The sequence below is a fragment of the Choloepus didactylus genome, chromosome 9, assembly GCF_015220235.1.
Source record: "Choloepus didactylus isolate mChoDid1 chromosome 9, mChoDid1.pri, whole genome shotgun sequence".
Lineage (NCBI taxonomy): Eukaryota > Metazoa > Chordata > Mammalia > Pilosa > Megalonychidae > Choloepus > Choloepus didactylus.
The window spans coordinates 32,036,690-32,053,232 of record NC_051315.1 but is presented as its reverse complement, the minus strand read 5'-3'; the positions used below and the strand labels follow the sequence as shown (position 1 = coordinate 32,053,232).

The following is a 16,543-nucleotide window of genomic DNA, read 5'->3' as shown; positions in this document are numbered from 1 at the left end:
GTCATGAGGTGATAATCTTCTTCAAATAACAAAATATGAGAAATTCATGAGAAAGAAATTTTTTATTTATTTAAAAATATTTGGGCCTGTTTCATGTATTTTTAAATGTAGTCCTGATCTAAATAATGTATATGAGAGGGCTTAGTGTTTTAACCAAATAACAAAACAAATGGTTGTTTTATTTACTTGACAAATGAGAAATATGGCCATGGAAGATAATTTACGAATAAAAGTTGAAATCCAGAATTTGTAAACTTCTGTTTTCCTAAATCAAATAATGCCATTCCTCTGTTACTGAATTTTAATTAGCAGAGGTTTTTTGGAAACTGCATGGTACATACTCATGCGATGACTCAAAACGTAACTTGGCCTGCAGTTTTCTTTCAGGGAACAGAATACTCTAATTCAAATTCATTATTAAAAAGCAGATAACATGCACTTTCTGAAATGCCTATGACTTCACTTTTTGATTTTGTGTAATTATAAGAGAATGTTCATATGTATTTGCTTTTCAGTTGGCACAGCATTTTAAAACTGAGTGTCTACAGATAAAGTGCATATTTTCTTTTTGCTCATAAAGAATATTACTAGTTTATATGCTGAAAACTTTTGCTAATGTTTTATAATGCAGTCACAGTGTAGTTTATAGCTTTGCTTACAATAAGAATTTCTATGTGTACCCTATTTACATAGAGAAAAATATTAAATATTAGCTTGGTTTCTGAAATTAATAATTGGTCATTGAATCCTGTGCCTTTCCACTGTGCTATCTTGACAGTAAATTCTATTAGTTCTCAAGCAAACTTTGAACTCCTAGTTTGTCCAAACTTTGCAGCATCAGAGTAAATACTTTTCGTTTAAAGCAATTTCAGTTAACATAATAAAATCGAGAAAAGATCAGCCACTTAAAAACAGCTTAAATTGCATGTACTTTGTCACTGTAAATAAACAAGGTAAACATTGACATGACTTCAGATTATTCTTGGGTTGAAAAAAATCTGCAGTTCAAAATAAAATTCCGTCTTTGGTCAACATTTTGGATGCAATTCAAAGTTACTCATAAAATAAACATATTTGAAAGAGTGTTTTGAATTTCACTGCATAATTTCTAGCCAACAGAAATTCAGTGGTATCTTTAAAGTTTATTCTGTGTCAGATCAATAACCGTGATGCAGAGGTAAAACAACTCTCAAGATGCAATACCTTCCTTCTACTTAACCCTTACTACTATTACCTGAAGAAAAACTTCTGCTGGTGGTCCGGGGAGAAATCTCACAAAGTGAAACTTTCTTTTCTGTTTGTTTAATAGTATTTTTTTCTGATAAAATGGAAAATGATCAACATCTTTAGCTAAAAAAGCAAAATGTTCATTAAAGTAATCTTTTGAGGGCTTTTCAATAAATGTGGAGATAGTTTTGCATTCTGCATAATAACAAATCGTTTTGAAGTATGAGTTTAAAATGAAAATACCCCATCAGAGCAGATTTAAATTTTTTTTTCTGATGCCTTTAAGAGTGCCTCGATCATTTTCTATGGCTACAGTGTTAAAGTTAAGTATGTGCTATTATTTTATTTAAACATTTTTGAAAAAAATGAACATTCTGGGGTTTTGCAGCATTATTAAGAAAAGCTATCCATACTTCATCATGTTGTTACATGTGTTTATCTGCTGATTATAAAATGTGTTAAACAGTATTTTAAAAACAAAAAAAAAAAATGCAGAACTGCGCTTTGATTAATTCAGTGAACAAAACATATGCTGTTGGTTCTGTTCTATGAAATTCATATATGATCAATAAAATCTTTTAAAAGAGCAACTTCGGCTTTTAGGATTGTACTGCCGACCATGTTTTGTGCCCCGTTTAACTCTGGGCTCATACTGTTAACTAAGCAAACAAACCACTTTCTGGCTATGCTAGTAATGTCTTTTTAATATATTCTTATCCTCTTTCTAAAATTCTTTAGGTTGGAAGCTGTGTATTGTGGTTGTTACCCACTTTGTCCCAAAGACTTGGTTTATCCTGAAATATTTCCAGGTAGCTGCTTCAATATACTTTCGTCTTTGTTGAGATTCAATACATGATTCATGCTAAATTAGAAAGTTTGAAAATAAACTTAGGCAGGAGCAATTGTTTATTTGGCAAGTCAACATGTTAGTGTTAAGGAAAATTTTATGTGTTTTAATACATTAGAGTAAGCTTATATTTACCATCTGTTCTTCTAAGATAACAAAAAAGCAAGTTTTCAAATAGCATTCTTCATTGTTAGCATACACATCCCATAATGATGGATTTTTATAAGCAGGTCAGTGTTGCTGCAATAGCTTACAGATTTTTTTTTTAATGATATACACAGGGAAAAATTGGGGACTGAAAGACACGCCAAATTATTTAAACAATTGACTAGTTAATAATATGCAACTGTTGTACAGGGTACATACGGCTATAGTGCCAGTTCTCTGAAAAAATTCTCATCACTAAATATATCACATATGCATTGTGTTACATTAGAATAATGTATTTTAATCACCCAAAGGAGATGTCTAAACAGCACAACTACACAGTCTTATTTAGCATTAAACATCCTTGTGAGCTGAGGTAACCTTATAAAATCATGCTTAAATAATGTAAAACACGAGGCGGCACAGAGCAATATGCATTTTTAATTAGTAAAGTGACTAATATCGAGTGTGTGCTTTGAGGTTTTTGTTTCATTAAAAATGTATCTGTTTTTCCTGCAGCTGAATATCTGTATTCTACACCTGAACAGCTTTCAAAAAGGCTCCAGAATTTCTGCAAGAGACCAGATATTGTAAGAAAACATCTCTATAAGGTAGTTATTGAGAAGAGATTTACATGGTATAAATGCCGTATTGAAGTACAAAGAAAAATCTTTAAAAAAAAACATTTAATTAACATACTAATGTTTAAAGGAAACATGCTAGGGAGGGATATTAGTTGTTGCACTAACAAGGATTAATTAAACTGGATGCCACTTGTATTAACCTAGGTCTTATGAAATACGTGCACTTAATGCACAGTACATGCTTTTTTTTTTAATTTATTGTTTTCTAAGATGACTGTCCTTTACATTTAGCCCCAAGAGGCTTATAAAAATGAACCTGGATTAATGTAACTCATTAGTTTAAAAGGAAGTAAAGGAAGGAGTCTACAATTATACTAATGAGGATAAGCCTTTCTTCCCATCATAATGAAATCTTCAGTCCTCGAAAATTCAGGTGAATGACATTAGTGACGTTTGGTGTTCACTTATGAATGACTTTAAAGATGATTTTCAAGACTCGAATATTTGCATTATCCAACTTAATAAAATGATACAAAAATAATTCTCAGTTTGTTTAGAATTAGACTGTCAGTCTCGTCTCTGAATGGCAAAGGCAAAGGAAAAATAGTACAAATAGCTCCATCATTCACTCCCCTCATTCATTATCTTTTTTCCCCTTGTTTGAATCCAGAATTTCACATTGTTGAAATAGCAACACAAAGAGGCCCTACTAAAAGTCTTAGTAATCGAGTAGGATAAATCTGGTTTACGAGTTTCAGAGGTGGCTCTAGGCCATGGGTAATATACCTTTTTATATTCTTTGAATATAGCATCTTCATTTTACATAAATTCAGTATAGTTTACAATCTAGCAGTTTTATAATCCGGCATATTTTAATTTTCCTGTGTTAATATATAACCTTCCCACAGGAAATACAGTTCTCTGCCCTTTTTCTCTCCTTTCCTTTTTCATGGCCTAAAATACGTATTTACATAGTGATACATCAAAACATGACTTTGTTTCTGCAGGAAACAGTTAAACTTCAAGAAAAAGGGAGAGAACCAAAAATGCAATTTAACACCCAATTTCAAGCTCATTATCTTTCATTGTCTATTAACTTGGCAATGGTTCAGAAGGTAGCTCATAATAGTTTAAAATGCTGACTGAACAGTTCCAGGCTTCAGTATTACTCCTTGAGTCAATACTATTGTATCGTATACATGGGAAGCTTCCCAGACACGACAGTCCTCCAAGGTTTAACTCAATATTTCCTTATTTTTTAAGTGGTTTTGTATAAAATATCCATCAAATATTTTCCCTTGTGATAGACTATCAAAACATGCAGATTATGAATATTGAAGACATAAAAAAATAATTATTAATACAAATAGATTCATTTTCTGTCCATGATACAAAGCTATTTTCAAAGAGTATTCACAATCAGATAATTGGGGTTTTTTTCCTTCAGGTAAATTTTTGGTGAAGCAGTTATAAATGTATTTCCACCATCAAAATTTACCAGTTTTTAACTCGGCCTCAGGTTAGGCCTCAATTCATTCTTTTTCTCTGCATCTGCAAATTTTTAGCCATTTCAAAAGTTACTGCAAAAAGTTGCATTTAGTTAGAAAAGAAAACAGAACTCTAGTTAAAATATTTTAGTGCAGCTACTGCCATAGCATAACTACAATTATTTATTTCACAAACAACTTCTGGGAAAACTCTGAAAGAATGTTAGTTTAGTGTGTGCTGTTAATATACCAATTTGTTCCTCATACAGCTTAAAAGAGAACCTATACTTAAATGCTATTTCATTGAGTTATTGCATGTTACTAATTACACATATTTTTACCCATATTTTTATTCTGTACATCATAAAATGTTTCATTTCAACATTTCATAGATTAGTAATTCATATATAGGCATTTACAAAAATGTATATGTATAATCTAGAAGTATTTCTACCATGGAGTTTTTTCTTAAAATTTATATTTTCACATATGTCCTCATTTATAAATCTTAGCAATACTGTGTCTAGAAATTGATCTCAAAAATAAACAGATAGTCTAAGAATTTTAAGTAATCAAGAGGTTTATGAGAATTATCAGGAAAAAACTGATTTGTTGCAAGGTATCAAGTTTAAATGCAAAGGAAGGGCTACAGTTTTGAGTTTGGTTATTGAAATAGGATTTACAGCCAAAACAGAAAGAGTGTCTTCTAAAATTTTATAATTAAGATAAAATAAGTTATAATACTTTCACCTTATATTTTTATAAATATACACATTTTCAGATAATGTTTGCTTTAACGAAATACCAGAGAATTATTTCCCAAAAGCAGCTTTTTATCTACTTTTCTTATGCAGTAGAAGAGGATCCTTTGTATGTACTGTGAACAGAATGTTGTTTTTTTAGATCTATTCCATTGGACAGTGCTATTTTGCTTTTATAAAACATATGCTTGAAGATCTAAAAGGATAGAATGCCACTGAAATCTTTAATTTGCTCCTTTTACATTTATGCACCATACTTTTTTCTTTCTTTCTTTCTTTTTTTTTTTTTTTTTTGCTAAAAGTTTACATTTTAAAATCCTCTCAACTGCTTATCATGTAGAGTTCACTTTAGGATAGGATTTTTCACATGGATTCACACTTAGAAATTTAAAGTCGAGAATAAGGCTACTAACACTTGGCTTCCTTCTCACATGAGATATTATACTTTCAGTATGAGAGAGTTTGGGGGCTATAACTTGAAGCAGGATTTGAAATGGAATGCTAGTAACTGAAAAGCAGAAACAGAATTACCTACTTTTTTCTTAAAGTGACTCTTTCTACTACAGCACACTGTGTTCATGACTTCCCACCTGAAATGATTTCAGGCTTTAAATGTTTAAATTACTCTCATGCATGCTTATGTGCACTCACTCTCTTACACACACACACACACACACACACACAGTTTTCTTAAGATCGCTGGAGAAATTTAATGCATGCAAAAATGAGATGTTAGCTCAACCTTTTCTTAATAAGTTTATATCTACAGTTTTAGTCATTGACTGCAACTTTCTTTTACTTTTAGAACGTATCCTTTTCTAGGTCGAGGAGATACATTGACCACATACTTGTCACTTAGGTAAAGTAGGTTTCACTTCATCCACAATAAAAAGCTCATATATGACTCCCAAGCCTAACTTGAACACAAGTTTCTACAAGTAATCATAAAGTAACCAGACAAGGATCAACTTCCTAAGCTAACAGTTCTTCCTTTCCAACCCCAGCAAATCTAATACTGTAAAGTTGTATTTTCTTTGCCTCATTTTGACTATGTGAATTTACCTGCTGAAATTTCCAACAATTATTTGAGATGAGGACTTCATGTTTTTAGAGAATCTTTGGTCATTGTATTTTTAAATTCTGTAAGAAAAGGTTTTATGGACATACCCTTGTTAGTAGTATCAAAAATAATGCAGGAATGCAAATGGGGCAGTTGTGTAAGGTAGACACTTCCCAACCTAAAGAATGTGATTCTCATTCCTATCCTATTTCTGTTAACTTTTATTTACAAATAGAGCGATATCCTGCATGAAACGAACAAACCAAAAAAAAAAAAAGATGTCATTCTTTCTTTTGTTTCTCAAGACTGACCAGTAGTAACTTAAGATTTTTCAGATGATGGCTGCTGGTCTTTGTTTTGTTCTCTTCATTGTACAAGAGACCTTTATAACCTGCTACTATTTGGAGGAGAGAAGAATTTTCAGAGTTCTGCCTAAAACTGATTCCAAACAATGATTAAGCTTACAATTCAGACTCATAGCCCAGAAAAGCCATTTGTGGTTGTGTTAATTATGTCAGGCTATATCTACCCACAACCACAGACAAGCTACTTTAAATTTCCTTCAAGAGACTGGTCACTTTATAGTCCCCTTTTAATTTGAGTTTATACTGAAATCTAGATATGAATAAGGTGTTGCTCACTGGTGTTGATACTCCTCCAAAGTCATTACTTTTTTCTTAATAAGGACAAATTAAAAACTGCAACATTTTAGAAATTGCTAAAAACTCACACCTGCCCCGCGCAATTTCAGGCAAAGTCTCCGTCTCAATCTCTCCCTCTCCCAGCCCTCCCCTCTCTCTCTCTCTTTCTCTCATTTTCCCTTTCTCCCTTTACTTGGTTTGGTTTGATTTTCCTTTGATTTTTCTAGGTCAAATAAAAACAAAAAATCTTTAGCACGGTAGATACACTTTGAGTGATTAAGATCAGGTAGAGTTTCTGGCTTCTTGTCCTTCTCTACTCCATATTTGCAGCCTGACTTTAGGTGACTTTTTGGCCACTATATGATTCATTTGTAATATTGGAAGAATTTTTTTTTATTTTAATGGCATTTTCCCCCTGAGGTACTGCTATAATGAAGAAATGAATATAAACCAGTTTATAAACTTGAAGTGCTTTATAAATTCCATGTAATAGTAATGGTATTTATCTTGTGCCTCCACCACTTAAAAGTAAAATTCACATTAGCAAAGACACATATTGAGTGTTGTGTATCATGTGTTAATAAAAGTTAAAAATTGGATGATAAACTTCTAATAGCTGTCATCCGTAACATAAACCAGATAATATGCATGCAGCAGAATGTACCCATTTGCAAAAACAGTAGCTTTCCCTTATGGTTAGAAATGCAGTTACACTTGAAACCAATCAGAGAATGGGATTTCTTGAGGTGATGAAACTCAAGAACCATTTACTTGGTGGCTTTTTGAAATAGAATTGACATAACTTATGGAAATTTGCAATAGGAATTTTCAGCATATTTTTGTCTTTCAGTTGTTAATGCTTCTTCATTTCTCTCTCTTCTCTCCCTCCCCCTCACAGGGTGAGATGGCTCCGTTTTCTTGGGCAGCCCTACATGGTAAATTCAGGTCTCTGCTTACAACAGAACCTAGGGAAGATTTGTGACAGATGGGGCTAAGTCACAAACTTGCAGCCTAAGGCAGAATCTGTAGAACTTTCCAGAGTGTGCCCATATTTACCTGATCAGAGAGAAAAGAAAATCTGCAGAGGAAGCTGAGCCTGGCTGCTTGTCATAGCTGACACAGAGCCATCTGCCACAAACCTGTGGCGGCTTCAGATCTCCAATCCCTGCCACCACCCCAACTCAAATTAAATACAGATTCCTAGAGACGTTATGATGGTTACACATGTCCTCGGCATCACATGTAGGAGACTGTTCAAAAAAAAATATGTGGCCTGTTGTATAACTGCACTCATGTATCCCATATGTGGTGCCACATTGAATTTCCGGTTGAATCTGTTTTTATCCTTTGTACTGGATGACATGGTGCCTGAATTCTTTCTTTTTGCCGACATGATGGCAGCCAAACTGCAGCTTCAAACGCTTGCACTTGGCTGGGTTTCTATCTAGGTTGCCAGGTTATCATCGGCCTTCTTGTGTCCTCAAAGGGCCACAGGGTCTGAAAGGAGGATCAGAATGCTACTGGACTAATTGGGCAGCCAGCTCAGAATTGTTTGTGGGTAAAGGGCTGCTTTAGCACTTTTCTGTTAGCAAATTAATGACTCTCTGGCACAGGGGTTTTTAAGTGAAGGTATAATAAGGGGTCTGGCAGGTATTCCCATGATTCACAGAGTTACATTTGCATTTAATTAGTCTTAAAGAAAGTTGCAAGATAAACAGCTGTAATTCGGACAAACATGGAAAATACACTAAGTGGGGCCATCTCACTCATAAAATGAACACTGAGATACTTGTTTGAATTTTTCTTCAGGGGTAAATGTAGAGAAATGAAAATAGGTCTAACAAAACTAGTAATTTTGATATAAATATCCCCCCAAAAAATATTGGCATCCAGCTACAAATGCAATCTTTTCAAGATAAATCACTTATGATTCCAATAGTCAAGCTACTGTAATTTGTTGATGTAAAGATGTTTTGAACAGTTAGATTGCAAAATAAATTTTTAATAAGTGCCCACTGCAATTTTTAATTAGCATATCACATTTATATATAAATGTGTACATCTATCTGTATGTTTCTCGCCAAACACTTCCTTGTGTCAAAGACAACAAATACAATTGTTTCTTTCCCCGATGAACAAGGATCTGTTTTGCAAATGTTTGTAAGATATTATGACATTTCCAAGATTTTCTTTGCATTCTGGAAAGCAGGAGGTAAACATTTGCAGTCATTAAGGTAAAGTCTGTTGATAAACCATCTTCTGTTTACTGACAGGTAAATTGTAACTTTCCTAGCTTTTGAAATGCATAACTTCTTTATACTGCAGAGTGAGGAGCAGCCAGGAAGCGATGGCTACACAATGGCCAAACCTGGCTCTTGGGATTCTAAGATGACCCAGTAGTCTAGCAGGCATCCGAGATAGAGAAGATAATGGTTCAGAAATCCAGTAAAGTTCATTTGACAGGTAGCAAATGTGTAAGCAGAAAATAGATCAAGGTCCAGGAGCCAGGTACAGCCCCTCAGAAAAGAGGGAGTCTTGCACATCAAGGAAAACAGTTCAAAATAGATAAGGCCTGGGAATTTAAAAGCAGGAATAGTAAATAGCAGAAACAGTGAGCTCTATCTTTGGAGACAGACTCCTCTCCCTAACCATAATGTATGATAGGACACCAGAGCACTGGCTTCTAGTGTGAGCTTGAGGGGACATCTCTAAACCAAGTACCTGCTTACCCATAAAATACAGGGCTCAGAGATTATTTCTGAAGTCCCTTCTGGTCAAAGACTTTGGAACTTGGAAGCTGACAGATATGCTACTTTTGAGAAAAAAAGTGTAAAGATATAAATATGAATATGAGGTTCTTATACACTTCTCCTGGGGAGGGTTTATTGTCTAATGAGATGAACTATACCAATTAATTTGCTTCAGTCAGAAAGATGCTATGTCCTAGATGTCTTCTCAAAATAATAACATAATCTCACAGCCAAGAAACAGTGCTTAGTTCACTATGTTGTTTTATCCTGAAAATAATGGGCTCAGATTTTATAATAGATAAAATATCATATTCCCAACAAGTATCCTTACATGTTTTCTCACCAACTGATGGGGACAAAAGCATTTACTCCTTTTCAGATAGTACATCCAAAATATTTAAATATTTTCCTGATTTTGTTGAATATAATATTGAAAGTTACCTGTATATGTTTTTTCCCCTACAAATATAATCTCAAATCAAACTTTGACTTTAGCTGTGCCCAATGTTTCTTCCAGGATAAAAACTTTTTGGATCCTGGTATTATACATGCACGCAGGCTATAAAAAAGTTTTATAAATGTGTGATTCTCGACATCTGAAGAGGTGTAACTGTATGAGTGAGTGTGTGTGCTTCTCCACCAAGGTGGAATGAAGTGTTAATCCATATTTTGTTGAAATCACTAAAGAAATCAAATGCCTCATTATTTCATGTTTTGAGTATATTTGTTGAAAATTCTGGTCTTCTTTTAAAAAAAAAAAAAACACCCAATTCTGTTTATTTTATTCTTTTATTAAAAATCATTAAACCACTTTTAAAACATCTTTTAAGAGAATGTCCATTGTTAAGACCTCCAAGTCTAAGATACCAGCCCTAAACTCCCTAATGGTAAGCAGTTAATCTACGTTTCTGGCTAGGACTCTCTATAATAAATAACAGAGCACCTGGTTCTTAAGCTACTTATTTATACCATGTTGAGCAAGAAAACAAATCAAAGGCTTTTCTCAAAACACCCCTATTTTAATAAGCATCCTTCATACACGGTTAGGATTAAATGCCCAGCTCTCGCCCTTCATTCTTCAGCTCTGCCACGTGAGGGTGGCAGCAGAATCTATAAGTCAATGGAAACCCTTAGCCATAGAGGGCTGCATAGATTAATTTCAATACCTTGAAATGCATCTGGAAGCAAAGATTTCATTTTATGTTGAAGGTGTTAATTATATTTGGTATTTTTAAAAGTAAAATCTGTTTTTGAGAAAGCATCTGCTATCCAGAAATATTATGAACCAAAAGCAAATTTTCTTTTAGGTCTCAGGATACTTTCTGTGGATGATAGAATCAGTTTCATAATGGTAGTCCATACTGTCTTTTATTATCTGCCTACTCTATGAGTGTTATTCTCCTATTCACTATTGACACGTTCCACCTTAATTGCCTTTCTGTTTCAGTTACAAATTGGGTCATATTTAATATCAGATTTTATGTGTAACAATGAAGAGAGTATATTGTAAACCAGTGGCTTGAACATGTTTCATTTTAATATTTGAATTTGAGATACAGGACAACTTAAATTATCTAATGCTTCTACATTACCGACTTTCTTCAAGGCTATTCATTAAAATGTAACTGGGAAAGTTTAAAGATATGCAAACAATTCTACAAGCTGCTCAAAGATACAAACATATGTGATTCAAGCATATTGAAAACATGGGAATTAACATCAAATTTATAGTAATGGTTATGTCATGGGAGTGACGGTGAGAAGAAGGGGACTGGTAATTGGGGAGGGGCACATTCACTGTACAGTTACAGGTTTATTCCTTACTGTGGGTCAAGGGCACACTAGGACTTATTACTACCCTTTATGACTTTATGTGTCTTAGATGTTACTGTTGGGTACACCTTTTGATAGGAGCTATAAATACTATGGGATGCATGTGGTTAATTTTGCTACCATACCATTCCTTAACATTTCTTAACTTCCTAAACTACCAATGGAGTAAAAAAAAATACTTCCTCAGCAGCCAGTTTTGTGTGAGAAGGATTTCCTCTGCTTTTACCAGAAGCCAAGATCTTACCCTTGACCTTGAAACAAATCCTACCATGGAAAAGTTGACTGTCTATGGGTTCCTTTTTTCTGGAACTGCTGATCACCACTTCTAACTAATGCCTGTGGCACTATTAAATACAAAATGGAAAACTAGAGCTCTGTAAACTCCCTTTTGACGAGTAATGAGAGGAAGACGAAGGCAGATGTTAAACGAGCCCAATCTTTTTATCTTGAAAAATTCAGAGCTGCATGATGGAGCACAAGATCTCCCTGTGATGCTAACCACATTGCCTACTTCCCCTAGTGTTATCTGTCCCCGTTCCTCAAGATACAGGAGCAACTCTGGAGCGCTGTCCTTTCATTGCAGTATATCCCATGAAAAGGGAGGTCTCCCTGGCATTTTTAAGATGCAAGAGCTGTATTTGAGACGTGTGACTTTAGGGACCAGGGATTGGTCTCTGGCAGTTACACATCAGATTGCAATTGGGATTGGGATTGGTGTCTTCGAGGTTCCTCACATTAAGTGGTTCCTTATGCCCCATGGCTCTACAGTAATGTGTTTCAACCCTAAGAAAGGTTCATAATTTTTTCATAAACTGATAGAATGGAATTCATGATTCTTGGGAGATAACCTGAAATGTTTATAGTACTATCCCATAAATTACTGCATTTAAATAGCAGACCTAAGGTGGAAGGCTAGATGTGACTTCTAGGAATACTTGTTTAACACCTTTCACTAGGAATCTGAAATCTTTTATAGTTGAAAATCTAATGTTTACATTATCATTTCACAAAATGAGAAAATCAAGGCATTGTAAAATAGCCTATTTCAAGTTGTACTGTGTTAAAGGCCACAAGGCTTTGGGTAAGCACAGGGCTCTGGCTGACAGGAGGACTCGGCAGGGGCTTCCCTGCATAGGGTACTGTCATTGTCACCTGTGTGCCTTTCAGGAAGCACAAAGTTCAAGGTGCATGACTCAGCTGGACCGCTGGTTCCCTTCTGGTTCTCCCCACTGCAGGCAAGAGAAGGCAAAGGGCTGCCAGGGTTTGCTTTGTGACCTTCATTATAGGTGTATATGACAGTTCATGCAGTGTGGAAATTGCAAACGGGCCAGAGTCCCACCTGCAGACTAAGTAAATTGTTATTTTAATTATTATATTTATGCCTTTTAGGGAGGTCTTCAGTCTCTAAGTCTGTCTCTGGGGTCCCCACTGCTCTCTGTGGTCTCATCCCTGCTGGATGTATACATTTAGCTAAATTCCCTGACCCTCCTGCTAAGCATTATGTTTGCAACCTATTGTAGATGTGGAAAAACAAGGCCTAAGGAGGAACTGACTTGCTTTGGGTCCCAGTGTAGTCGAGGCAGTCCTAGAATTCAGTTTCCCCAAGGCTCTTTCCTATAACCTGTGACCAACTTAATTGGTCAAGACCATCCCTTAAAGAAAACAGAAAAGATCTGTCTCTCTATCCTTTCCCCTGTGCCTTCCCTGCTTCTCTTACTAACAGAAGAAGCAGGCATTTAATTTAGTAAGTTGCTAAAACCTTCCTGTGGATTTATTTCCACATTATTCCTGGCTGCATTTGATTTCTAAATGTCCGAAAGAAGAGGAATGCAAAAGAATTGATTCCTGGTACTAAAATTCCACTAAAATGGCACTAGTGACATTTGGGAACAACGGAGTCTTCTCTGTTGCCTTTCAAATCACACGATGACATGGCTTGTCCATGAGATACAAGGTTGACCCTTTATCCAAAAGGCAGCCCCACGGTCTCCTCTGCTGCAAAGGGCCGATGAGCGGAGGAAGCAGGTGGCATCAGTAGCAGCAGTACCTTTAATTGTGCTGCACTGGGCTTGTTTCCTCTCATCCTGAATAGATAACCCAGAAATTACATCCTGAAACTTATTTCCCCAGAAAGAAAAGGAAGGGGAGGGATAACTTAAAAAGAAGATACATCTAATATGGTATTAGACTGTAATTCATAGGGAAATTTATGCCTAAGTTATGAATTTCTGAAAATAGGGTTTTTTTAAAGGGAAACACTGACACATCCTTAATTATAGAGTAATAAATACCAATGGTATATTATCTTCTGATATTTCCTTACACAGACAGCAAAGCATGCAGCTGTTTTTGAAAACTGATAATCAAGTACAATATAAGTATATTACATCTTGCAACTTACAACACACCCTTCAACTAAGCAACATCATGGAGCACTTAGCAGTGAGAAACAGAGCTGCTTATAGTAGAAACCTAACTGAACAAATTAGCTTTGAATTGTAACTTAAGAATCATCGTCAAACCAAAATGCCTGTTCTTGCCAGGAAAGGCATTCCAAAGGAAAGAGCATGCCAAGTAAAAAGGCTTTGCTTCAGGATTATGGAGGCAGTTCCCAAAGCCAGCATAACTTAATGATCAATCAGAAAAATATAGAGCAGTAACGACACAACTGAAGGATGCATAAAAATTGTACAAAGCATTAATAGTGGAAGGGGGAGGTAGAATGGCATTTTAACAGAAAATATTAAGCTCTTGGAAAGTTCCATTTATAGCTTTCAATCCAGGCAGCAAAAAAGAAAAAGATAAACATGGTCAAATAAAAGTATGTGGACAAATGTGGGGGGTAGGACAGGAAATGAAGGTTAAACAAGGCCAATATGATTCAGAATAAAAGGGCGGGAGGAAAGAATAAGGAGCCAGCTGCAATTACTAAATGTTACATTAAGAAGAGTTGAAATTAAAGTGGGGGGGGGGGGCATCTGGGTATTTTATTCAGTGGATTAATCTCTTTCTTGGATGTCTGAAGTTGCAGGTTTTAATTTATTTGGTGCAGAGTTTTATTGTGAAATTCTTAATGGGGTGAGGGGGTGTAAGTAGGGAAAATTATAAACACTTAGTAAGTAGAAAATAGGAACATTTAATATTTTTTATAAATTCAACTATAATCAGAAGGTTCGAAGCTATTGACATATAGACAGATAAATGATAAAAGTTTAGACTATTATAATGGAACTTAAAGAGTACATCCAGAAAAAAAAAAATCAGAGATATGATTTTGACTGTAAAGCCAAGGATTTTGAGTGACTTGGGGGATGGTTTATTGCTGATCTCCTTTCTCCACCCATTTAAAAAATAAATCATACCTCTGGCATTCAAAAACCTAGTCATGAGCATCATTTATTAATATAAACTTAATCCTGTGCTGTTCTTTGGTGGGTGGTAAAAACATGAACTAACGACAACTGGCCTAAAACAATGGCAACAGGATGGTCCACTCAAACATAGGGAAGCTATAAGGGAAAAAAATCTTCTAATTTGCTCTTTCACGTTATTTACTTTACTGAAGGATAAAGCCAAAAAGCAGAGAGGGTTGGCTAAGTCACAAAAAGAACTGAATGCTTAAAGGGAGATTTTAGAAGTTTTCCTAAATGTGTATCAGAAGATGTATATGGGGCCGGGGGACAGGAGGGTAAAACCTAGTGTGATTTACATCAATCTGCTAATCTGCTACACTTCTGGGAAACATGGGAAAATAAAGAAGGCTCTCTCTACCTTCCACAATTGAAGATACTGGAGTGGAAATTTAATTGTGTTCTTATTCCCGAGGGAAAGGCTGCTGCTTCTGACTGGCAACAAGTCCATAAATGTATTGGTTCAGGCAAGTATTGCTAGGAATCATTTAAATTAAAAATATGTATCAAAAGGTATTTAAGAATTACTGATATGCAGCCATTACTTTGGAATTTAAGTAATGTTATTTGAGGTGGGCAAATCACTTAACTGGAAGCACATGAAGAAAAAAACACTTTGAAAATAAAAACTGCTGTGGGGAAAATGATATTGGTGAAGAAAACATGTAATTGGAAAATGGAAGAACATCATCCACTGGTAAAATAACTAAGGCAAATGGCCTTACAGCCTTCAAACTGGTGCATCCATTTTATCAGCCTATAGTAGAGTTCAACAGATTGCTAACAGAGAGACAAACCCCTCTGTTTCTAAAGCTGACATAACAAGAGGGAGAAAATCCAGAAGAGTGCAATGCTTGGTGATCCTCAAAGGTCATCTCTCTAATTTTAGTGTTAGAAAGGAGGGCACCGAACTAGAGGTTTACGATGGTCAGTGAGCGACTGGGCTTTGGATTCTGAAACTTCTCCGCCTACTTGGAGAATTTAGGACAGCATGGAGTTGAGCCAGTTTCTTGGATCCCAGGGACAGGGTGGAGATTGTTTTGTGATGATGATTAATTAAAAGGAGAGGAATCAAAGCAGACATCTCGAGGCTCGCTCCTTTTTCCTCTTCAGCCACAGAGCCACAGAAGGGAACTTGTGCTCTCTGGTGCTTGCAACCATGTTCCCTGGCTTTGGATCCGCTTGGCTTTTTTCCCTTGATTTTTAATGCTGTGATACCAGGCCAGAAAAATGGAATCTACAAAACTGCAAAATGAAATTGTAGGTGTGTGTGTGTGTCTCTCGCAGGATTTTACTGAAGATAATGAATTGCAACAGTTTAAGCACCAAATATTAAAACTTAAAAATGTATGAGTAATGAAGTTTTAAGAAGCAAACTGTGCTGGAGCAGAGTATTTATAGTCCCTTTTTTGTAAGAGGTTCCCAAGACCTCTGGGTGCATCAGCAAACTGTCCTCCTACACGACGGAGCGTGCAGCTGTGATTTGGCCCCGGGCACCACCTACCCAGAGTCACTACCTAATGCATTTTACATTTACACAGATAATAAAAGAGGGAGAGAAAAAAGAGAGATAGAGAGAAGGGGCCTCCCCACCCCACCCCACCCCCCAGTGTTCTGTGTTTTCTTTTGTCGCGGCCGTCAGCTGACACATGGAAAATGTGGTGTACGGTTTTGTTTGACTTTAATCTGTAATTAAGGATTTCTTGTCTGGGGCTTGCTACCTCTTTTTTTCCTTCCCTCCCGGCCTGTCGGTTCTCCGCCCTCGGTCTGGTCTGGCCCTGGCATGTGGCAGGCTA

The 16,543-nt window shown here is 35.7% G+C and overlaps 1 protein-coding gene across 11 annotated transcripts in view; it reads left to right on the top strand.

Annotated features, from left to right (window-relative positions):
• GTDC1 (glycosyltransferase like domain containing 1) overlaps positions 1-10,267 on the top strand; it is a 387,636-nt gene extending 377,369 nt beyond the window's left edge. For 9 of the 11 annotated variants that reach the window (XM_037848609.1, XM_037848608.1, XM_037848606.1 and 6 more), the window contains 3 exons: positions 1,966-2,036; positions 2,741-2,832; positions 7,653-10,267. In XM_037848609.1, coding sequence (XP_037704537.1) covers positions 1,966-2,036; positions 2,741-2,832; positions 7,653-7,736 — 247 coding nt within the window. In that variant the 3' untranslated portion in view covers positions 7,737-10,267. Of the gene's footprint in view, positions 1-1,965; positions 2,037-2,740; positions 2,833-3,096; positions 3,239-7,652 lie in introns of all 11 variants that reach the window. The other 2 variants (XR_005218687.1, XR_005218686.1) reach the window with 1 other exon arrangement.
• The last annotated feature ends 6,276 nt before the right edge of the window (positions 10,268-16,543 follow it).